Source organism: Somniosus microcephalus, chromosome 1 (assembly GCF_052327205.1).
Source record: "Somniosus microcephalus isolate GS21.2 chromosome 1, FLI_Smic_1.0, whole genome shotgun sequence".
Lineage (NCBI taxonomy): Eukaryota > Metazoa > Chordata > Chondrichthyes > Squaliformes > Somniosidae > Somniosus > Somniosus microcephalus.
Window position 1 is genome coordinate 169,091,090 of NC_140987.1, and position 25,771 is coordinate 169,116,860.

Sequence of the window (25,771 nt, forward strand, 5' to 3'; positions counted from 1 at the left end):
ATGTCCGACTCCCCCCCCCGATGTCCAACTCCCCCCCCACCCCAATGTCCGACTCCTCCCCCCCCGATGTCCGACTCCCCCCCCCCCGCCCCCCGATGTCCGACTCAATTCAATTCAATTCAAATTCAAATCACTTTATTGGCATGACAAGGTACATCTTATGTTGCCAAAGCATCGAAAAACATTTATGGTTGAACACATAAACGCAGATCTATCCATGCAGTGTATAAACAGATATATCCCTGAGTGTATAAATATACACTCATATCATATGTATATACTCTTTTCTTAGATTTAATGGTTGTCCCTCTGTTTATGGCAAGCTGTAACATAGTGTGCCGCTAAGGTTACACAATTTCTCTGTTCCCCTAGTAGGATTGGGAGTTTTTGGTCATCATTCAAATTTCTGAATTCAGGGCATATTTTTGTGAATTTTGGGTAGAAATTCTCCGATGCCCTGATATTTTCCACAAGCTGTGAGGAAGTGCATCTCTGTCCCCCCCCCGATGTCCGACTCCCCCCCCCCCCACCGTGATGTCCGACTCCCCCCCCCGTGATGTGCGACTCCCCCCCCCGCAATATCCGACTCCCCCCCCCGCGCAATATCCGACTCCCCCCCTCTCCCCCCCCCCCCCCCGCGATGTCTGACATTCCCCGCCCCCCCCCCGGCCATCTCCGATTCACCCCCCCCCACCTCGTGATGTCCGACTCCCCTCCCCCAGCCATGTTCGACCCCCCCCCCCAGCCATGTTCGACCCCCCTCCCACCTCGCGATGTTGCTCCTCGGCAGCTTTGCCGTCCAACAGGCAGCCAGCCTGTCAATCTGGCTGGCTGTTGGGCAGGAAACCTATTGCAAAAATGTAAAAGGCATCCTGCCGTTAAATTTAGCAGAACATGTGGGAAACCCTTACTTCTAGCAATGCTTCTCCCCTACCCACCCTGCTCCCTTCTCGATTCCGAGTAACTATTGGATCCAGTGAGTTCAAATCAGAGGGATGTTCATGCCAATACTACTCTCCCACATCTCCTAGTGACCAGTTAAAGTGTGGCATGGGTAGTTACTGATAGCCGGCCATCTATTTTCTTGTCTGTAGATAGTACTGGCTGGGGATAGCAGGGACACTGAGGGGAAAAAGTAAAGTAATTTGATATACTGGCAAAATTTTGTAAACAAACAAACATTTTTAATACAAGTGTGAATAAAAACAAAAATGGTAAATTATTTTACAGTTTGCAAGGAAATAAATCGTAACAACCAAGCTGAATGTGATGTGTACTTTAGTACATACTTGAAAATTTGGCTTAGAAGTAATTTGACTGTCAATTATTTGATGTATGCTCAAAAATTCATCAGATTAATTTTAAAAGATATATCTTTATTAATCACTGTGATATGGGTGTCACTAGCAAGGCCAGCATTTATTGTCCATCCCTCGTTGCTTTTGAGAAGGTGGTGGTGAGCTTCAACTTGAGCCGCTGCAGTAATGGTGTCTCCCTTATCACCAAAGCACATCTTGATCTCTCCCCACCCAATGCTCTGGCTTCTTCTCTTCCTTTGAGCACCTCACCCTGTTCCACACCTGTTGCTTCCTTCCCTTTCCCCTTGCCTTCCAAGCCAAACATGCCCCCAGACTATCCCTACCCAACCCCTGTACTCCCAACTCTGTCTTGTTTCTCACTCATCTCCCCCATATCCTCTAAGTTCATTAATGCCTGTTTTTAATATTGATTCAAAATGTTAAAGTTGCTTTTTGTCACCAGTAAGGAGTGGGATTGTTCGTTTGAATGTTGCATGATGTAAAGCTGCTTTTGCACTCAACACTTAAGATCATGGGAGACCGATGTCTGTATATTAGCTCACCTCTTTTACATTGCTGAAACCAACTTCTTTATCCCAAGGGGCAAATCATAGACTTTTATGTTGTCTCCCGTGATCAAAATACCAATGCACTAAATGTGAGAAAGAGCATTAAAAATGTTAGTGATGTGTGACCTTAAGCGCTACACCATTGTGTGAAGCCACTAGAAGGTTTAACAGTTATTTTATGTAACAGTTTTTAGCACTTTATATGCTGATATATTTTAATAAAGTATAAACAGAAAATGCTGGGAACATGCAGTAGGTCAGTCAGCATCTGTAAAGACAGCAGACAAGTTAATTCGGTAGAAATTTGTCGCTGTCAAACCGGGAGTCCCAAGGCCGACCCAGATTTCGGTCTCGAGCCTCATTAATATTAATTGGGTGAGCTGCCAGTGTCTGTTGCGCCTCCACAGGCAGCTTGCCCATTTGAAGAAAATGAATACTGGCCCACTTGCCTCACCAGCAATGGCCTGAAAGTAAGTCCCGGGGGGAGCAGCGGCAATGGCGAGGGGAGAGGGGTTAGAAACATAGAAGATAGGAGCAGGAGTAGGCCATTCGGCCCCTCGAGCCTGTTCCGCCATTTAATGAGATCATGGCTGATCATTCAAATTCAGTACCCTGTCCCTGCTTTCCTCCCACATCCCTTGATCCCTGTAGCCTTAAGAAATATACCTAAATCCTTCTTGAATATATTTAATGAATTGGCCTCAACTGCCTTCTGTGGTAGAGAATTCCACAGATTCACCACTCTCTGGGTGAAGAAATTCCTCCTCATCTCAGTCCTAAATGGCTTACCCCTTATCCTTAGTCTGTGACCCCTGGTTATGGACTCCCCCACCATCGGGAACATCCTTCCTGCATCTGGTCTGTCTAGTCCTGTTAGACTTTTATAAGTTTCAATGAGATCCCCTCTCATTCTTCTAAACTCTAGCGAATATAAGCCTAATCGACCCAATCTCTCTTCATACGTCATTCCTGCCATCCCAGGTATCAGTCTGGTGAATCTTCGCTGCACTCCCTCCATGGCAAGAACATCCTTCCTCAGATAAGGTGACCAAAACTGCACACAATACTCAAGGTGTGGTCTCACCAAGGCCCTGTACAACTGCAGCAAGACATCCTTGCTCCTGTACTCGAATCCTCTCACTATGAAGGCCAACATACCATTTGCCTTCTTAACCACCTGCTGCACCTGCATGCTTACCTTCAGCGACTGGTGCACAAGGACACCCAGGTCTCATTGCACTTCCCCTTTTCCCAATCTATTGCCGTTCAGATAATAATCTGCCTTCCTGTTTTTGCCACCAAAGTGGATAACCTCGCATTTATCCACATTATACTGCATCTGCCATGCATCTGCCCAATCACCCAACCTGTCCAAATCATACTGGAGTTTCTCTGCATCCTCCTCACAGCACACACGCCCACCCAGCTTTGTGTCATCTGCAAACTTGGAGATATTACATCTAGTTCACTTGTCTAGATCATTAATATATATTGTGAATAGCTGGGGTCCTAGCACCGATCCCTGCGGTACCCCACTAGTCACTGCCTGCCACTCGGAAAATGACCCATTTATTCCAACTCTTTGCTTCCTGTCTGCCAACCAGTTCTCTATCCAAGTCAGTACCTTACCCCCAATCCCGTGTGCTTTAACTTTGCACGCTAATCTCTTATGCGGGACCTTATTGAAAGCCTTCTGAAAGTCCAAATACACCACATCCACTGGTTCTCCCTTATCTATTCTACCAGTTACATCCTCAAAAAATTCCAGTAGATTAGTCAAGCACGATTTACCTTTTGATGATTGGGACACTGCAATTGGGGCAACACACCTGCTCCTCCTGGCTCCACAGCAAGGTTTAATTTTTTTTAAAATCTGTCATTTTGTTGGCGGGCGCTGTTTAGGCTGCAGCGGACATTCAAGAATCCGGCGAAGAGCAGGCTTGGCACTTGCTCTGCTCAGCGATGTCCAGTTTCCCAGAAGGGGCCTAAAACAGAAGTTAGGCCCCTCATTTACATTTGTAAGGGGACTAAGTCCAGTTTTAGGTGGCTGCCAGAGACACCTGAAAAATAGGTCAACCCAATATCAGGTTGGATGTCTTTCAGGCGTCCTTGTTCGTGGGACATTGGTCCCCAAAATTGGCCCGTAAGATGGACAAAACATGGTCCAATTTCTACCCCAATGTTTTGGGTGTAACCCTTGAACAGAACTGGAAAATGAAGAATGAATAGCATTTGTATATAATGGAAAGGGGAGGAAAAGATCAAAACAACACACACAAGAGAGGAAATATGAATTAAATATCTTGTAACGTGCTTGAGAGAAAAACAGAAGATGATCAGATGATATTTACATAAAACAGTGGAAAGAAGCATTGTAAAAGAAATTAAAGACATGAGACTTTGGGGGTAGTTTTAACCTCCAAAAAATGGGTGGGTTTGCATCAGGTGGAAAGTAAAAATATAAAAAATTTCAACCAAAAACCCAACCCGCCTCGAACCTACATACTTCCAGTTTTAACAGAGCCGGGACGAGGGGCAGTCAACCAGCCCACTCTCGGGAGGTGGGTCGGTCGTTGAAACTTTTTAAGGAGGCAGCATGCCTTAATTTTAACAAGGTTTATATTTTTTATTGCTGTCCTGCGGGTTTCCCTGGCCGCAGAAACCAGGCGGGTAAAAAGAGGCGAGAAAGGCTGGATCCAGGACTGCTTGTGGACCAGGAGGAGCAGGAGAGTTTCCTGCAGGCCCAACTACCTTGTAAATCCCACCCCCCCACTTCCATGAACTACCTCCCGCAATCACCGAATCCCCCGTAATCTGTCAACTTACCCGACCCGACCGCAATCACCCCTGACCCCCCATGATATTCCCCGACCCCCCCTTCACTAAAATCGCTGATCTCCCCACGATATGTCAGCTTCCCCGACTCCCCCTCAGCGATCATCCCTGACCCCCCCACGATCAACCCTGATTCCCCCAACCACGCTGTACCCATCCCACTGCGATCACGCTGCATCCCCCTCCAACACGTTCTACCCCGCAGTGTGATCTCTTCTCCCACTCTCCCCTGCCCCCGCCAACCACAACTAAACTTACCTGTTCCTCGGCTGTGGCCTTTCCTGGAGCCTTCCCCATCCGACAGGCAACCAAGCCCGTCAATCAGATAACACACAGCTATTATTTTAATTCATTATTGCTTACTGGCAGCATTTGAACATTTCATTTATTTTATGGGGATTTTTCTTTCATTGTCAGACTTGTATGGTAAATATGAAACACCAAAAAGTTAAATTAAATTTCACATTATTTACTTTTTTATTTGTAGTGCACTGAAACATCATACTTCTTTGAGGTACCCAACAAAGCAGCCTGTAAGCATCTATGGAGATGCTGTGTGGAATATCACACATTTTTCAGGTATGTACCCTAATATTCCATTACTCCTAGATCTGAAGAACCAACAGAGCACTAAAGTAGGTCTTAATTTCTGCAAGACAATCCCTATAGACCAAGTGACAATACTCTAGCAGCTGTTCATTTGTACCTAAATAATAATCTTGGTGAAAAGCATTAAAAGAATGTGTAGTGTAAATTTATGTACATTTATGCAAGAGCTCCCATTTTGCAAATAAAATGTTTATATGCTCCATAAAAGAGAAATACAGTTTTGTGGCAGCCAAGCACTGTGCAGAGACCGCAAATACACATTCAATTTCATCAACTTCTATTTTATTCAAGTCATTTACATATATACTAGGGGAGGTATGGGAAGTGTAACATTGATTTATTTGCCTTTTCTCCATGTCTTTAAATCACTGAGAGATTAGTATAAGAACTTAAGAAATAGGAGCAGGAGTAGGCCATTCAGCCCCTCGAGCCTGCTCCACCATTCAATAATATCATGGCTGATCTGATCTTGGCCTCAACTCCACTTTCCTGCCCGCTCCCCATAACCCTTGATTCTCCTGTTTTTCAAAATCTGTCTATCTCTGCCTTGAATGTATTCAATGACTCAGGCTCCACAGCTCTCTGGGGTAGAGAATTCTACAGATTCACAACCCTCAGAGAAGAGATTCCTCCTCATCTTCGTTTTAAATGGGTGACCCCTTATTCTGAAACTATGCCCCCAGTTCTAGATTCCCCCACGAGGGGAAACATCCTCCCTGCATCTACCCTGTCAAACCCCCTCAGAATCTTATATGTTTCAATAAGACCACCTCTCATTCTTCTAAACTCCAATGAGTATAGGCCCAACCTGCTCAACCTTTCCTCATAAGACAACCCCTTCATCTCAGGAATCAACCTGGTGAACCTTCTTTGAACTGCCTCCAATGCAAGTAAATCCTTCCTTAAATAAGGAGACCAAAACTGTACGCAGTACTCCAGGTGTGGTCTCCCCAACGCCCTGTACAGTTGTAGCAAGACTTCCCTGCTTTTATACTCCATCCCCCATTCAAAAAAGGCCAATATTCCATTTGCCTTCCTAATTACTTGCTGTACCTGCATGTTAACTTTTTGTGTTTCATGTACGAGGACACCCAGATCCCTCTGTACCGCAGCATTCTGTAGTCTCTCTCCATTTAAATAATATTTTGCTATTTTATTCTTCCTACCAAAGTGGATAACCTCACATTTTCCCACAATATACTCCATCTGCCAAATTTTTGCCCACTCACTTAACCTATCTATATCCCTTTGCAGACTCTTTGTGTCCTCCTCACAACTTGCTTTCCCACCTATCTTTGTATCGTCAGCAAATTTGGCAACAGTACACTCGGTCCCTTCATCCAAGTCATTAATATAGATTGTAAATAGTTGAGACCCCAGCACTGATCCCTGTGGCAGCCCACTCATTACAGTTTGCTAACCTGAAAATGACCCATTTATTCCAACTCTCTGTTTTCTGTCAGTTAGCCAATCCTCTATCCAGTCTAATATATTACCCCTAACACCACGAGCTCTTATCTTGTGCAGTAACCTTTTATGCGGCACCTTATCGAATGCCTTCTGGAAATCCAAATACACTACATCTACTGGTTCCCCTTTATCCACCCTGCTCGTTACATCCTCAAAGAACTCTAGTAAATTTGTCATACACGATTTCACTTTCATAAAACCATGTTGACTCTGCTTGATTGTATTATGATTTTCTAAATGTCCTGCTATTACTTCCTTAATAATGGATTCCAGCATTTTCCGAATGACAGATGCTAGGCTAACTGGCCTATAGTTTCCTACTTTCTGTCTCCCTCCTTTCTTGAATAGGGGAGTTACATTTGCGGTTTTCTAAACCGCTGAGACCTCTCCAGAATCCAGGGAATATTGGTAGATTACAACCAAAATTAGTATCTTGCAAAGGTCTGTGGAATGGCCATGCTGTCTGTGTTCAATAAAGATGCAAGCTTTCTGAGGTCGCCCCATCAAGTGTGGAGTACAATGGCATTCAGGATGCTGTATTATAATTGTAACAGCATTATTAACCGTGATCCTGTGCATCATGGTGTAGTGTCTGGTTTCTGTCATTGTAGTTCCATTGCATGGCAGTGATTGCATATGTGCAGCCGGTATAATCTGCTTGGAACACTACAGAAGAATGCCTGCGTACAATGTTGGTTAGTCAGGACTATGCCCAACACCCCACTCCAAATACTATTAATTTGACACATTTTTAGTATTTGGAGAATCTAGAACAGTGGTGCACCTGCCCGTCTGGACTCATGTTCCAATGGGAGCAATCTTTTTACATAAGTTTGCCTTAAATGTGATAAGCAAACAATGATTGTAGAAATACAGTTGAAGAATTAATTCTAACTTCACTCCTGGCTGAATGTGTTTTTGTATATTTATTTTGTTCATTAATATCTTTATTGTCAATAAAAAAATATATATATCTGAATGGTTTTGTCGCTGCAAGTGCTCAGATGACATGGGCCTGAAAACCTGTGTGTTCTGCCGTAACCATGGTGGTGCAAGTCCAACTTCAACCTCCTAAAGTCAGGGCGTTTACATAAGTTGGGCAGTCACCCACACCAGCAGTGTTGGGCAGTCACCCACACCAGCAGTGTTGGGCAGTCACCCACACCAGCAGTGTTGGGCAGTCACCCACACCAGCAGTGTTGGGCAGTCACCCACACCAGCAGTGTTGGGCAGTCACCCACACCAGCAGTGTTGGGCAGTCACCCACACCAGCAGTGTTGGGCAGTCACCCACACCAGCAGTGTTGGGCAGTCACCCACACCAGCAGTGTTGGGCAGTCACCCACACCAGCAGTGCTGCAGTTGGGGCGCCCACAATGTTGGGTAGAGGGAGGAAATTCACAATTGAGGCCAGCCGCAATGGAACAGAGACAGCTGGGACAGATGGAAATGTTTTTTCAGTAGCCAGCAGTTCCTTTTGTAGAAAGGCTTTGAGATTGGCTGTTGTGAGTAAACTGGCCTTTAACCTTTAGTGGAGCTACTTCCACCAGGATGTGCTCATGTCAAGTAATGTATGCCTCTGCACCAGGATGGAAATTGCAGGGAGGGGCATTTCTTATTCATTTTTCCCTTACTCCAGTTTTTTTTCCCTCCTTATCCCTTTTGTGCTGAAGGCAGTGATTTATTCTGGAATGCAATTGCAAAAGCTTAGGGTCATGTGTCCAAGTGATCATGGCAGTGAGTGTCGGTAATTATTGAACTGCAGGCCCGTTCATGGCTGAGCTTGATCCTGCCCTTGCTTCATGTCTTTCCTAAGTGTACAACAAATGTTAAATATTTATCTTAAACAGCACCTTATAAAGTAGTATTGCCATTTTTTTCACTGTCAGAGAACTATAATTTATTAACTGTATGTTCTTTAAGTAAAATCCTTTCATTTTATTCAATCAGATTGCCTGAAACCGATGAGTATTCAAATTCTGTGTCACGAAAACTTAGTAAGCTGGGGTCTCTAGGGTACAGACACCGGTACAGGTAATCAATTTCACTGAACAACTGCTTTGCTTAAAGGAAGGAATATTGTGCAGAGAAATTCCTCAGCTGAATTAATGTTTGTATTTTAAAAGACAAAGGTTTCAGTAAATTTGCACATTGTGGTATTTTTGCTTATATAGCAATACATTAATTGTTGGGTTTTATCATTCAAACTGGGAAGACATTAAATATAGAACATTATTGTTACTGAACTATTTCTCCCTCATTCATAATTGATCAATTCAATTCCTTTTAATCAATAGTGATTCCTGAAATAATATACTACATTTTCCTTTTTAATCTCATGCTGTCTACTAAACCCCTGACCCCTCTGTCTCCATTTTAACTAAGTTACAGTTTCAAAATCCTTTATTAACCAAGCTAAATTTAATAACATGTCTCATGAAGTTGGATCTTTATTGAGCAGACCAATCCCACAGGGCCTGCAGACAAAGCTAAAACTCAAATAGATGCCCCCGTGGTTTTAAAAATTACCATAAAATGATTCCCTTTTGGATCAGGACAAATAGAATCATGTGCTATTGCTTCACATTGCCTGTGAATAATAGCCATCACATTGTACACGGCGGCTGTATTTTCAACCGCACTACAACATATGATTGTACATCTTTGTCAGTATCAAAAAGGAAATTTCTGGTGTAGAAAAGCAATATTTTTTGTTAATTATATTTGATAAAGACCCGCAATAATTGTGTAATTGTTCCCCCAGACTAGAGGATGCGGTGATTGGTTCAAGGAATAGCTGCATTTCTTGTAGTAAAAGTCATCTCCCTTTCCATATATTTTATATTACTTAAAGGATCTTCCATGGGTCCAACCCATGGAAAAAAATTGAGTCTTGTCAATGTCATTAGTTAATATTTGAAGGCTGGGAGAAATAATTTGCTATATTTAGAAACTCTTAAATTTGACAAGCTTACACTACATTTTTATTTAAGGATTTAAAGTAATTTGAATAAAAAGTGTAGCTGCAATACTGTGAAAATAGAGCTGCCACTTCCTGCTCCCTCAAACCTATTCCCACCAAACTGCTGACCACCCAACTTCCTTTCTGGCTCCCATGTTAGCTATAACACTGGCATCTATCCAACAATGTGGAAAACTGCCCAGGTATGTCCTGTCCACAAAAAGCAGGACAAATCCAATCCGGCCAATTACCGCCCCATCAGTCTACTCTCAATCATCAGCAAAGTGATGGAAGGTGTCATTGACAGTGCTATCAAGCAGCACTTACTCACCAATAACCTGCTCACTGATGCCCAGTTTGGGTTCCGCCAGGACCACTCAGCTCCAGACCTCATTACAGCCTGGGTCCAAACATGGACAAAAGAGCTGAATTCCAGAAGTGAGGTGAGAGTGACTGCCCTTGACATCAAGGCAGCATTTGATGGAGTGTGGCATCCTTGGACCCCAGCTATTCACAATATATATTAATGATCTAGACAAGGGAACTAGATGTAATATCTCCAACTTTGCAGACGACACAAAGCTGGGTGGGCGTGTGTGCTGTGAGGAGGATGCCGAGAAACTCCAGGATGATTTGGACAGGTTGGGTGATTGGGCAAAAGCATGGCAGATGCAATATAACGTGGATAAATGTGAGGTTATCCACTTTGGTGGCAAAAACAGGAAGGCAGATTATTATCTGAATGGCAATAGATTGGGAGAAGGAGAAGTGCAACGAGACCTGGGTGTCCTTGTGCACCAGTCGTTGAAGGTAAGCATGCAGGTGCAGCAGGCGGTTAAGAAGGCAAATGGTATGTTGGCCTTCGTAGCGAGAGGGTTTGAGTACAGTAACAAGGATGTCTTGTTGCAGTTGTACAGGGCCTTGGTGAGACCACATCTTGAGTATTGTGTGCAGTTTTGGTCGCCTTATCTGAGGAAGGATGTTCTTGCCATGGAAGGAGTTCAGCGAAGATTCACCAGGCTGATACCTGTGATGGCAGGAATGACGTATGAGGAGAGATTGGGACGATTGGGCTTGTACTCGCTGGAGTTTAGAAGAATGAGAGGGGATCTCATTGAAACTTATAAAATTCTGACAGGACTGGAGAGATTAGATGCAGGAAGGATGGTCCCGATGGTCGGGGAGTCCAGAACCAGGGGTCACAGTCTAAGGATAAGGGGTAGGCCATTTTGGACAAAAATGAGGAGGAATTTCTTCACCCAGAGAGTGGTGAACCTGTGGAATTCTCTACCACAGAAGTCAGTAGAGGCCAATTCATTAAATATATTCAAGAAGGAGTTGGATATATTTCTTAAGGCTAAAGGGATCCAGGGGTATGGGGAGAAAGCAGGAACCGGGTACTGAAATTGGATGATCAGCCATGATCGCATTGAATGACGGAGCAGGCTCGAAGGGCCGAATGGCCTACTCCTGCTCCTATCTTCTATGTTTCTATGTTTCTATCATGGAGCCCTAGTAAAACTGAAGTCAATGGGAATCGGGGGGAAAACTCTCCACTGGCTGGAGTCTTACCTAGCACAAAGGAAGATGGTTGTGGTGGTTGGAGGTCAATCATCACAGCCCCAGGACATCGCTGCAGGAGTTCCTCAGGGCAGTGTCCTTGGCCCAACCATCTTCAGCTGCTTTATCAATGACCTTCCATCCATCATAAGGTCAGAAGTGGGGATGTTCGCTGATGACTGCACAGTGATCAGTGCCATTCACAACTCCTCAGATAATGAAGCAGTCCATGCTCGCATGCAGCAAGACCTGGATGACATTCAGGCTTGGGCTGATAGTGGCAGGTAACATTCGTGCCACACAAGTGCCAGGCAATGACTATATCCAACAAGCGAGGTTCTAAGCACCGCCCCATGACATTCAACGGCATTACCATCGCCGAACCCCCCACCATCTATATCCTGGGGGTCACCATTAACCAAAAACTTAGCTGGACCAGTCACATAAATACTGTGGCAACAAGAGCAGGCGAGTGTCTCACCTCCTGACTCCCCAAAGCCTTTCCACCATCTACAAGGCAGAAGTCAGGAGAGTGATACATAGAAACATAGAAAAATAGGAGCAGGAGTAGGCCATTCGGCCCTTCGAGCCTGCTCCGCCATTCAATATGATCATGGCTGATCCTCTATCTCAAAACCATATTCCTGCTCTCTCCCCATACGCCTTGATGCCTTTTGTGTCTAGAAACCTATCTATCTCCTTCTTAAATATATTCAGTGACTTGGCCTCCACAGCTTTCTGTGGTAGAGAATTCCACAGGTTCACCACCCTCTGAGTGAAGAAATTTCTCCTCGTCTCAGTCCTAAATGTCCTACCCCATATCCTGAGACTGTGACCCCTCGTTCTAGACCCCTCGGCCGGGGGAAACATCCTCCCTACACCAAGTCTGTCTAGCCCTGTCAGAATTTTATACGTTTCAATGAGATCCCTCTCATTCTTCTATACTCTAGTGAATACAGGCCTAGTCAGCCAATTTCTCCTCATACGACAGTCCTGCCATCCCAGGAATCAGTTTGGTGAACCTTTGCTGCACTCCCTCTATGGCAAGTATATCCTTTCTTAGTTAAGGAGACTAAAACTGCACACAGTACTCCAGGTGTGGTCTCACCAAGGCCCTGTACAACTGTAGTAAGAATGTGATGGAATACTCTCCACTTGCCTGGATGAGTGCAGCTCCAACAACACTAAAGAAGCTCGACACCATCCAAGACAAAGCAGCCCGCTTGATTGGCACCCCATCCACCACCTTAAACATTCACTCCCTACACCACCGGCGTACCGTGGCTGCAGTGTGTACCATCTACAAGATGCACTGCAGCAGCTCGCCATGGCCTCTTTGGCAGCACCTCCCAAACCCGCGACCTCTACCACCTCGAAGGACAAGGGCAGCAGGCGCATGGGAACACCACCACCTCCAGGTTCCCCACCAAGTCACACACCATCCTCACTTGGAAGTATATTGCCGTTCTTTCATCGTCGCTGGGTCAAAATCCAGGAACTCCCTGTCTAACAGCACTGTGGGAGAACTTTCACCACACGGACTGCAATGGTTCAAGAAGACGGCTCACCACCAGCATCTCAAGGGCAACTAGGGATGGGCAATAAATGCTTGCCTTGCCAGCGACGCCCACATCCCATGAACGAATAAAAAAAAACTCATCCTGCCCCACAACCCCCACCCTCTCCCCACCCCAAGATATCTACGCTCCTCTAATTCTGCCATGTTGTGCATCCCTGATTATAATCGCTCAACCATTGGTGGCCATGCCTTCTGTTGCCTCGGCCCTAAGCTCTGGAATTCCCTCCCTAATCCTGTCCGCCTCTCTACCTCTCTTTCCTCCTTTAAGCTGCTCCTTAAAACCTACCTCTTTGACCAAGCTTTTGGTCATCTGCCTTAATTTCTCCTTATGTGGCTCGGTGTCACATTTTTATCTTATAATGCTCCTGTGAAGCGCCTTGGGATGTTTTACTACTTTAAAGGCGCTATATAAATACAAGTTGTTGTTGTTGTATCTCACTTTGAGATTGGGTGCTGTGCTCATTGTATCAGCATTCCCATCTGAGCGACCTCTCCGACTGAGAGACTCTTCCAGTTCCCATCAACAAATGTGCATATGTACAGCAAAGACTATTAATTGACACATGGGTTTTGCACATGTAATTTTAGCCTTGTTCCAGTTTATAACTACATACAGTACTACAACTGTGCTCAGTAATGAGTTGGACTTCATACCTAGAATTAGGCCTGTAGATTGATTTCACTGGTACAGCCCTACCCACTTATGTTGACATGTTGGGGGACTGTTCTACTTTTGCCGATATAAGCGGATTATCAACATAAGCATATGTTTGGATGTTTTGGCATTTTGTAAATTAAAAATGATTTATATACAATAAATAATAAATACAATAAATATAGTTACATATATAAAAGTATATAAATTTTAAATAGTAAAACTATACTGAATTGTTTTTGAGCAGTGGTAAGACTGCATTTCAACTAAACCGAGACCAGTCCATTGAGCTTCCACGGCCTGATCAGAACGTACAGAGAACTCGCAGTAAAACATACCCTAAGAGGACGCTTCACTCTCAGCAATCAGGTAAGCTGGATAGTAATGTTCTAATAACTACAGCTGGGACACATTTAGTGCCTATTTACTGGTCATCAAATTGCTTTGAAACTTTGTGAGTTTTTGTTTTAGCATGAACATTTTATTGTAAATATATAAAATGCCTTCCCTCACCCCAACCCCTACATGATTAGAGGTAACCAAAATATATTGCCAAGCAATTCAAAACATTATAGGTGAACTGTCATGTTCATAAATTTCTGAATGGTAATGCAGTTTCTGGCAGATTTTCCACTGTAGTTAGTTAGACAGAAAACATTTTAGAAGTTACACTTTGATAATGTAATAATCTACTTTTTTTTTGTGCTGTTTTCAATCTTTCTTGCTCCCAGTGCAGAACTTTGCATGCTGGGAGTACATTTTAGGATTTGTTTGTGTGCTGAGAGGCTGTTTCCTCTGGTTGGAGAGTCTAGAACTCGGAGTCATAGGGCTCGATTTTCATCGGGCCGTTGAGGCGGGATTGGAGGCATGTGGGGGGTTAAAATTGCAAAAACTGGCAGGCGGGCCAGTTACGGGGATAGGGCTTGTGTGGGATGGCTGTCGGTGTAGGGACCGGGTGCTAGGGTTTGGATGATCAGCCATGATCTCGTTGAATGGCGGAGCAGGCTCGAAGGGCCGAATGGCCTACTCCTGCTCCTATCTTCTATGTTTCTATGTATCCCATCTCCAAGCAATTTTCATTAAATCGTGTCTACTGGTCCCGTCTCCGTCCCGCCTCCAAGAGGCGAGATAGGCCGTTAAGTCCCTTAACAAGCACTAAATTGCCTCTATAATGCCATTTTGATAGGCCTTGGTGATTTTAACCCTTTTCCGATATGAAGGGCACCTGTTCTGAAATACGACGGTGAAACCTGGCGGGAGCACAATTGGATTGCTGACTATTAGCTGCAGCTCCACCATTAAATAGGATATTTGATCAGCCATCATTTGCAGGTGGCAGGACTTTGTTGTCTCAGGTCTGGGGGAATTTTTAGAAGGCATAACCACAGCTGTGGAAGTTTGGAGCCTGACACCCATCTCCAGTGTGACCTCCTGGGAAACCCCTCTCGCCACCTTCACTGAGCGCTTCCTCAACTGAGGCATATACCAAGTAATCCTAAACCCTCAATGTGGAAGTCCCATTCACAAAATGACACTCACCACAACTACAGCAGTAGCCATCAGATTTTTTATTTACAGTAATCATCTGATGGCTTTTTAACATAAAACATCAAATTTAACCCAAGTGACTACCCTTGTGACTGTTTGTGCAGCATCTTTCTCATAGGCATGCTCCTACGTGGTGCTTCCCCTGTGGCTTCAGCAGACGTGGAGGCCACTTGCTCACTTTCTTGCTGCTCCTGCCTCGACACCTTTGGCGGGCATCCTCTGGGGTTGCGAACCTGTGAGGGCTGACCAACAGTCTGCTGCTCCTGCGGCTGTGCAGGGGTTGAGACGCCGATCTCAGATGGGTGTGGACTCCGGTGGGGCTCTGACCGAGGGCTCTGCAGTGGCATGGAAGTGTGAGCGCTTGGAGAGGAGCCCCCACTTCCTTGATGTCTGCCACCAACTTCCCTCTCATGGGTCAGGTCCCCCTCAGCGCTTGCAAGTGGCTTGAGAGCACCTTGCTGCACATCAAGAGGGCCATGGGGACCTGTATCTGCACTGGCAGTCCTACTCAGAAGGACTTCCATGAAGGTCTGGTTTCTCTGTTCAATAGATGACCATCGCTCCTCCAGAGATGTCATTCTATTCAGAACACTCACCATGTTTTCTGCACTCTGACGACTTATCACCTCCATGGAGGTTGCCATCCTTTCCATGGTGATCCGTTCATGCGCCAATGACTCCACAAAGGCTCTGCTTATGTTCGCTATGGACTCCTCCATTCGCTCCACACTCGCAGCAACCCTGGAGACAAAACCTGCCAGAGACTCCTGCATCTGTTCCTGGAGTTCCAGCACCGCTGATCTTATTGATGGACCCAGAGGCAGAGGGTTGACATGCAGCTGAGCCGAGCTGGCAGAGTCCTGCGCCCTCCGACTAGGACTCTCCACTGCTGTTCCTGTCTCCACAATCTGCTGATGCTCACTTGTGAGCTGTTATACACCAGGTGACAACACTACTCTATCTCGCGATGGTCCCACCGAGGTGTGAGTGTCTGCACTGGTGCTGGGTGCGCTGAATTCTGCTGATGTTGTGCCCTCAGAGGTTGCAGCTTCCTCTGAGGAGTCTGGATGCTCAGGCTCTTCCTCCTGGCTAGTGGGGACGGGTGCTTGCGATGGTCCTGTGGGGGAGTAAAGGAAAGAGTCAGAGATGTGAGGCCAAGGTTACATGCACATTGCATATTGCAGATGATCATAAGTCCATCTGTTAGAGTTTCAGAATCATTATCAGCAACTCATGCAATGTCATTGAGAGAGATGGAAAATTATTCTGTCACCAGCTTGCTGTGATGCACCCCTCTGTCCATCCCCCACTTGCGCATCGTCCTCCACTCCCATGATCTCCAGGACCGCATCCTCCCAGGGGGTGAGGTGGGCTACTGAGGGTGGCCCTCCTCCTGTCCTCGCTCTTTCTCTCTCATTGTGAGCTCTCTCTTTTCCTGCAATGAGGGAGACAAGTGAAGGTTGAGTGAGAATGAAGGAGTGAGTGTAGAGAATCCATAGCATAGATGCTTAGAAGGAGACAAAGATGGAGTGAGGTGGCAAGACCAAGGGCCCTCCCTGTGTGTTGTCAGTTGTTTTCATAGCATCACAGTGATGGGGAGTGTGAGGGCTGCATAGTTGAATAGTTAGGTGAATGTGACCATAGAGGGAGAGGGAATGCGTAAGGGTGCATGGATGTCGGTGTCAAGTGGGATGTGGAGGAAGAGATGCTAAAGCTGAGTGCTGGTGAGGAGAGGCAATGGGGATCAGATTGAGGGTGATGGGAAATTCATACTCACTTTTCCAGTGCGCAGAAGGTCATGAAATCTCTTCCTGCACTGAAGCCAGGTTCTGCAGGTTACTGACAAAGAGTTGACCTCCTCTGCCACCTGGATCCACACAGCCTTGGTTTGCTGGGGAGGCTTCTTCCTCCCTGAAGAAGGGAAGAGCACCTCTTTATTGGCTCTTGCTCCCTCCACTAAAGCCTGCAGGGCAACGTCATCGAAGCGGGTGCAGACCTAGGTCTCTGGCTGGCCATTCTTCCTGCAGGTGCCTCTTGCTGCAAAGGACAAAAGGTTGGCAGTCTGCAGAAGAAGCAAGGCTTGTTGCAGACCTTAAATGCAGCAGCAATGATGATGTCATCGGAGGCGACTTTCAGACTGGAAAAACTGATTGGCCATGTGTTGTGTATGTACCTTTAAGGGAATAACTGGTCTCAGACTGCAGTACCGGCAGTGACCACCCCTGTATAAAAGGCCCTAGCAGGCTTCTGTAGTTTCAGTTTCCAGGTTGTCTCCATTCAGTAAAGACTTGTTATAATCAACTCCTGCAGTCCGTGTCTCAATTATACACGGACATAATACTGGCGACGAGTAAGAAACGAACTTACCTGCAACTCGGCAGCACCTCAGACGACGTTATTGAAGGTCGAAGCCAGAAGAAAGAAAAAAAAAATAATCCAAAGAAACTCGAGAAACGGGCGTCGACCGTGGGCAACCGCCCTCCAAATCATCGAATTGAAAAGTGCAGGAGAGACTGTCGAGAGCCAGGCTTGGTTCTCCAGTCTGTGGTTTCCCAGCTAATCGGGCTGGTGGCAGGTAGTGCACTGATCCTTCCTGGGCTGCGGCGGGCTAGAGCTCAATCGGGTGGCTCTTCAACGGGACCGGGCAGCGAGTCGGGAAGCAAAGAGAGAGAGAGAGAGTGGAGCACACAGGGTGCTTCGCAGCCGGGCAGCGTTCGGAACTAAGAAGAGGGAGGGAAGTGTCCCAGAGGGTCCGCTCCACGACGGGAACAGTTCTTCAATTAACGGAGCAAATATTGAAGCGCGATAGAAAAATAAAAATACCGCGGAGAGCGGCATGGCAGCAGCGATCGGGGAGGCGCGAAGACCATAGGGCGTCGCCATTACAGGATAGTAAAATAAATATAATCGCCAGCGTTGGCAGCAGCGGCAGCGGCGGGAAAGTGCGGGAGGCGCCATCTTAACTCGGCGGGGAAGAAGGAAAAGCGCGGGAGGCGCCATTTTGATCCATCAGGGACGAAGGCAAAGCGCGGGAGGCGCCATCTTAGATTTTCAAGATGCCAAAGACTGGCGATATCACTGCCTTCGATAATGCAATAGAAGACTGGACCACGTATGTGGAAAGAGTCGAGGTATATTGCGAGGCAAACGAAATAGCCGATGAGAAAAAGGCATCGGTATTGCTAAATTTAATGGGCGCAAGAACGTACGGCCTATTGCGGGACCTGATTACTCCAGCCAAACCGAAGGCGAAGAGTTTTAACGAAATTGTTGCTATCCTACAGGAACACCTAAATCCTACACCGCTGCTGATAGCAGAAAGATTTAAATTCCACAGGAGAAATCAGCATAAAAATGAGAGCAATGCTGATTACCTTACGGAACTACGCAAGCTATCAAAGCACTGCCAGTTCGGAGCAGGACTGGCAGATACCTTACGGGACAAATTTGTCTGTGGACTCCTGAGTGAAAGAACCCAGAAGAGGTTACTCTCAGAGAAAGAGCTGACGCTAGATAAGGCTTTCAGCGTGGCAGTATCGTACGAAGCAGCAGCAAGGGGAGCTGCGGAAATACAACAAAAGCCACAGGAATACGGCACCCACGAAATGACACAGGGATTTGCAAAATGTTATCGCTGCGGCAGAACAAACCATGACCAGAAGGACTGCTGGTCCAAGGACAAAATATGCAGGCAATGCGGAAAGATGGGACACATTGCACGGGTTTGCAGGTCTGGGAAGAAGACCAACGACAACAAAAAGGCTACTAAGGAACCGTACAGGAAAGTGCAAAAGATGACGGGCAGTAGTTCCGAAGACCAGATGAGCGATAGTGAATCCGGGAACAAGAGACTAAGCTGTCTCAAACTTCACAACGTAATCGCAAAAGAGGATCACCGAACCATTTGGGTCACCCTCACGATAGCAGGGTCCCAAGTCAAAATGGAATTGGATACAGGATCAGCTCTAACCGTCATGAATCGACGAGACTACGAGCGGCTATTCTCACACATACCCTTGAGAGAGACATCCATTGTCTTGAGGATGTATATGGGGCAAAAAGTATATCCCAGAGGAAAAATAACGGTGCCTGTCGAATACAACGGCAAGAAAATACGGAAATTGTATCTCTACATTCTGCAAGATGGTGGACCACCGTTATTGGGACGTGAATGGATCAGAAAGATAAGTTTAGACTGGCACTCTATTCAGGCACTGACGGTGGCTGGTAAAAAGGATGACGACGTCACTCCTGGACGATTGTCAACAATCTTAGCTGACGCCAAAGAGGTATTTCAACAAGAACTGGGCACTCTTAAAGGCGTAACCGCCTCAATAAAAATAGAGGAGAATGCAATTCCCAAGATTTTCAAAGCAAGACCGGTACCATATGCAATTCGCCCAGCCGTCGAGGCAGAGCTGGAGAATTTGGAGAAGGCAGGCGTGTTATCTAAGGTAGACTGGAGCGAGTGGGCGACACCCATCGTTCCTGTCATGAAGAAAACGTTAAACAATAAGTCTGAGGAGCCAAGGAAGGTTCGCATCTGTGGGGACTTCAAGGTGACGGTGAACCCAGTCCTTCACACAGTACAATATCCTCTTCCAAGGATAGAAGCTATCTTTGCCTCACTATCTGGAGGGAAGCGTTTAAAAAAAATTGACCTAGCACAAGCATATTTGCAGATGGAGGTTGAAGAATCCTCTAGGAAGTATCTCACGATAAACACTCACAAAGGTCTTTACCAGTATAATCGACTGGTATTCGGAGTAGCATCAGCTCCGGCGATATGGCAAAGAGCGATGGAACAAGTCCTGCAAGGGATTCCGGGGACTCAGTGTTACTTGGACGACATCCTAGTGACCGGTGAAGATGACAGTGAACACCTTGCCAACCTAGAGCAGGTGCTCACTAGACTACGTGAACATGGGCTACGAGCCAATCGCCCTAAGTGCGAGTTTTTTAAGAAACAGATATCGCATTGTGGCCACGTGATTGATGAAGAGGGGTTGCATAAGTCCCCTGACAAAATTGAAGCGGTAGTTAAGGCTCCAGCGCCTGAAAATGTGTCACAACTGAGGTCATTCCTCGGATTGGTGAATTACTACCATAAGTTTTTGCTGAATTTGTCCACAATTCTGCATCCACTGAACGCCCTACTACGAACGGGAGTAGCATGGAAATGGAGCGATGAATGTAAGCGGGCCTTTCAGAAGAGTAAGGACCTAATCACTTCGAGAGAAGTATTGGCTCACTACAACCCATCACTACCGATAAGACTGGCGTGTGATGCGTCTCCCTACGGTGTTGGGGCGGTACTGTCACATAAATTCCTTGATGGTTCAGAGAGGCCGATAACTTTTGCGTCACGCTCGTTAACTTCAGCCGAGCGTAACTACGCCCAGATTGACAGAGAGGCCCTCAGCCTGGTGTGGGGGGTGAAGAAGTTCAATCACTACCTGCACGGTCAGAAATTTACTCTACTAACTGATCATCAACCTCTCGTCTCCATTTTCAACCCTCAGAAGGGCGTACCGATAATGACGGCACAACGGCTACAGAGGTGGTCCCTTTTCCTAGGGGCACACCAATATGACATCGAGTACAAAGGAACTAAACAGCATGGGAATGCTGATGGATTGTCGCGCCTACCGTTGCCGACGGTGGAAGAAGAACTGGCAGTGGATCCAGTGGAGTTATTCCACTCGACTATCGTCGAATGTCTCCCTGTGACGAATGCAAACATAGAAAAGGAAACACGAAATGACCCGACACTCTCCTGGGTCTATGATTTAACGGTGAAGGGATGGCCAGCACATGGCGAACCACTGCTGCCAGCATTCTCGCCGAGAAGAGAACAGCTGTCAGTGTGCAGAGGAACCTTGATGTGTGGATCCAGAGTAGTAATTCCACCCAAATTGAAGGATAGAGTGCTCAATGAGCTTCATGAGGGTCATCTGGGAGGGGTAAAAATGAAGAACTTAGCCAGAGCGTTTGTGTGGTGGCCGGGAATCGATAGAGAAATCGAAGAGATGACCAAGAGCTGTACAGGATGCCAGAAGGTCCAAAACGCCCCACCACAAGCCCCTCTACATCCATGGGAGTGGCCTTCATCTCCATGGCAAAGGGTGCACATTGATTTTGCTGGTCCCTTTATGGACTCGATGTTTTTAATTGCGGTGGATGCACATTCAAAGTGGCCAGAGGTAATAAAAATGTCCTCAACCACCACAGAAAAAACTATCACAGTCTTACGAACCATATTCGCCAGGAATGGGCTGCCTGAACAGATTTGCTCTGACAATGGACCACAGTTTGTGTCTGAAGAGTTCCGGAGGTTCTTAAAGAACAATGGTGTTAAGCATTACACATCCGCCCCATATCATCCAGCCACTAATGGATTGGCCGAGAGGTTTGTTCAAACATTCAAGAAGGCTATCAAGGCAATGTGTAATGAAGATATACCCCTACAACACAAGGTGGATAACTTCTTGTTTGCCTACCAGAATGCGACACATGCGGTTACCAACCAAACCCCAGCCATGATGTTCTTCAATTGAAGACTACGATGCCGCTTGGATTTGGTTAAGCCAAACGTCAGAAGAGATGTGGAGAACAGGCAGTTTCAGAATATGAATGAAAGGCCGACCAGGAGTTTTAAGATAGGTCAACCAGTTTTGGCCCGGGACTACCGCACAGAGAAATGGCAGCCAGGAACGATCTGTACACGGCAAGGACCTCTCATGTATACCGTGGACGTTGGAGAGAGCATTGTAAGACGCCATGCTGACCAGATTCTAGAGTCACTGGAAAACGTCAACTCCACACCACGATCTGATACAACTGGCGATGAAACCGAAGTACCAATTGCATCTACCGCAGAATCGGTGATATTGGAAGCAGACGAACCAAACAACGACATTGATCCCGACTCAACCTTGCCCGAAGAACCTGATACAGGTAGACTACCCTTTATCCGAACTTCCGAAAACCGAAACCCTCTAAAAACCGAAGGTTTTTTCGGTCAGCGTAAGTCGTGCGCACGACATGACCAGAGTGGCGCACGACTTACGCTGAGCAGAGGGTCAGCGTAAGTCGTGCGCACGATCCCCCGCCGACCCCCCCGCCGACCCCGACCCCCCCCGTGGATCCCGACCCCCGCCGACCCCCCCTCGGACCCCCGCCGACCCCGACCCCCGCCGACTTACGCTGAGCAGAGGGTCAGCGTAAGTCGTGCGCACGACCCCCCACCGACCCCCCCGCGGAACCACCTGACTCTCTTCCAAAGGCTCGAAAGCAACGAGAGCTCTGAGCCCGCGGCGGTGCCGGCCCCTGTTCCAACCGAGCACGACGACCTGTTGGTGGAAATGCGGAACTTCATTGCATTCCAGGCTAGCAGCGACGGACAAGCCACGACTTCGGACCCCCCCGCCGACCCCGACCCCCGCCGACCCACCTTCCGAAATCCGAAATTTTCCGAAAACCGAAACACGGCTGGTCCCGAGGTTTTCGGATAAAGCATAGTCTACCTGTATCCCAAAGAGGCGTTATCCAGACAGAATCAGGAAGCCTCCTCAAAGACTGAACTTATAATTGCTTAACTTCAACCAATGTATCTAGCAACCATAATTGTAATTAGTTATTATTTAGTTGTTAAATGAATGTTATGTACTGTTTATCTAAAAGGGGAGGAATTGTTGTGTATGTACCTTTAAGGGAATAACTGGTCTCAGACTGCAGTACCGGCAGTGACCACCCCTGTATAAAAGGCCCTAGCAGGCTTCTGTAGTTTCAGTTACCAGGTTGTCTCCATTCAGTAAAGACTTGTTATAATCAACTCCTGCAGTCTGTGTCTCAATTATACACGGACATAATACCATGGGTTCCCACACGTTGGAACTCAATTGGCCAATTAAGCTAAAATCGCATCATTCTCCCACATCAATTTAGAATCAGATGGCTAACATGAAATGCAGATTACACGACCCCAGCCCGCCCCAGTATCAAAATCCAGCCCATAGTCTCAGGATAAGAGGTCGGCGATTTAAGACTGAGATGAGGAGGAATTTCTTCACACAAAGGGTTGTGAATCTTTGGAATTCTCTACCCCAAAAGGCTGTGGATGCTGAGTCGTTGAGTATATTCAAGGCTGAGATAGATAGATTTTTGGACTCTAGGGGAATCAAGGGATAACGGGGTAGGGCAGCAAAATGGAGTTGTGGTCGAAGATCAGCTGTGGTCGAAGATCAGCCGTGGTCGAAGATCAGCCATGATCTTATTGAATGGCGGAGTAAGCTCGAGGGGCCTCATGGCCTACTCCTGCTCCTAATTTTTACGTTCTTATGTTCTCCCATGATTTTCTGTCCTCGAACATTAATGGACATAAAACCATGGGGGCTATGTGCCTGTACTGCTGGCGTGCAAAGCTGTCGGTGAGTTGGAGTGCATGCCTGAGAAGGAACCCGCTCAAGTAGGGAGTGTTACAGTTACAGCATAGCAGGAGCCCAGTATAAGATGGCAATAGATGGTATTTGAAGAGCTAAGTAGGAAAGTGCAGGAAAGATAGTTTAGCTATGGTTAAATAGCAGATTGGTTTAACTTCACAAAATGGTTCGACTGTGACATCCCTTGAAGGCATCTGAGATTAATGTCTAGCGTACCAGTTTTCTTTGCTGCATTGATGATGGTACTGCTCATGTTAATTGGCATTTTCACCCTATTACTCTGCCGTGGCTTTGCTATATTGATCATTAAGATGTTGCTGAAGCCTCAGGACAAAGTTATGGAATATGCAACAGACAACAATTATTCTAGAATTCCTTGGGGTGGATTTACACTGTCGGACACCCACCAATTGTATATGTGAAGTGCTACTTCAAGACTGCAGTGGTATAAGTTTGTTAATTCTAGTTATAGATCGAGCTTTGCTGCACCTGTGTTTGGCTTCTGTTTGTGCTTAGCTCATGAGTATTATCAGCCATGTTTGCATAGAGGTAGCCTGTTGCCACCTTCCATTCTCTTTCCCCTTCAAATAAACATGACAGATAATTGCTTTAAAATTTTGACACCTTCTAGGAAAGCAGATGTTAATCTGCATGGTTCTGTGCTGGGGTTCACATACCATGTTCATGTTGAAAGAATAAAATCCGTTTCCGGTCACAGATTGTGTTGTGAGACCCAAATGGCAACATAAATGCACCCAGAATCTGGAAAAGCCAGTAGTTTTGTAGTCCACTGGTGGTTTTTTAAATTTGTTTATTGGATGTGGGCGTCCCTGGCAAAGCTAGCATTTGCCCATCCCTAATTGCCCTTGAGAAGCCTTCTTGAACCGCTGCAGTGTGTGTGGTGAAGGGACACCCACAGTGCTGTTAGGTAAGGAGTTCCAGGATTTTGACCCAGCGACGATGAAGGATCGGCGATATACTTCTAAGTCAGGATGATGTGTGACCTGGTGGGGAACTTGGAGGTGTTGGTGTTCCCATGTGCCTGCTGCCTTTGTCCTTCTAGGTGGAAGAGATCGCGGGTTTGGGAGGTGCTGCCGAAGAAGCCTTGGCGAGTTGCTACAGTGCATCTTATAGATGGTACACACTGCAGCCACGGTACGCCGGTGGTGGAAAGAGTGAATGTTTAAGGTGGTGGATGGCCAATCAAGCGGGCTGCTTTGACCTGGATGGTGTCGAACTTCTTGAGTGTTGTTGGAGCTGCACTCATCCAGGCAAATGGAGAGTATTCCATCACACTCCTTACTTGTGCCTTGTAGATGGTTGAAATGCTTTGGGGAGTCAGGAGGTGAGACACTCGCCACAGAATACCTAGCCTCTGACCTGCTTTTGTTGCCACAGTATTTATGTGGCTGGTCCAGTTAAGTTTCTGGTCAATGGTGATCCCCAGGATGTTGATGGTGGGGGATTCAGTGATGGTAATGCCATTGAATGTCAAGGGGCAGTGGTTAGACTCTCGCTTGTTGGAGATAGCCATTGCCTTGCACTTGTGTGGCACAAATGTTATCAGCTTGAACATCGTCCAGGTCTTGTTGCATGTGGGCATGGTCTGCTTCATTATCTGAGGAGTTGTGAATGGCACTGAACACTGGGCAGTCATCAGCGAACATCCCCATTTCTGACCTTATGTTAGGGGGACGGTCATTGATGAAGTAGCTGAAGATGATTGGGCCAAGGACACTGTCCTGAGGAACTCCTGCAGCGATGTCCTGGGGCTGTGATGATTGACCTTCAATCACCACAACCATCTTCCTCTGTGCTAGGTATGACTCCAGCCAGTAGAGAGTTTTCCCCCCGATTCCCATTGACTTCAGTTTTACTAGGGCTCCTTGATGCCACACTTGGTCAAATGCTGCCTTTATGTCAAGGGCAGTCACTCTCGCCTCACCTTCAGAATTCAGCTCCTTTGTCCATGTTTGGACCAAGGCTGTAATGAGGTCGGGAGCCGAATGATCTTAGCGGAACCTAAACTGGGCATCATTGAGCAGGTTATTGGTGAGTAAGTGCTGCTTGATAGCACTGTCGATGACACCTTCCATCACTTTGCTGATGATTGAGAGTAGACTACTGGGGTGGTAATTGGCCGGATTGGATTTGTCCTGCTTTTTGTGGACAGGACATACCTGGGCAGTTTTCCACATTGTCGGATAGATGCCAGTGTTACAGCTGTACTGGAACAACTTGGCTAG

General features: G+C 46.5%; 1 protein-coding gene across 10 annotated transcripts in view; it reads left to right on the top strand.

Moving 5' to 3' along the window:
• The window catches only part of epb41l4a (erythrocyte membrane protein band 4.1 like 4A), a 474,019-nt gene that overhangs the window by 349,014 nt on the left and 99,234 nt on the right, over positions 1-25,771 (top strand). For 9 of the 10 annotated variants that reach the window (XR_015078320.1, XM_085987237.1, XM_085987283.1 and 6 more), the window contains 3 exons: positions 5,190-5,281; positions 8,731-8,814; positions 13,784-13,905. Coding sequence is in view for 9 of the 10 variants with exons in the window: in XM_085987237.1 (XP_085843363.1) it covers positions 5,190-5,281; positions 8,731-8,814; positions 13,784-13,905 (298 nt within the window). In the remaining variant the exon portion in view is untranslated. The remainder of the gene's footprint in view (positions 1-5,189; positions 5,282-8,730; positions 8,815-13,783; positions 13,906-25,771) is intronic. The other variant, XM_085987301.1, reaches the window with a different exon arrangement.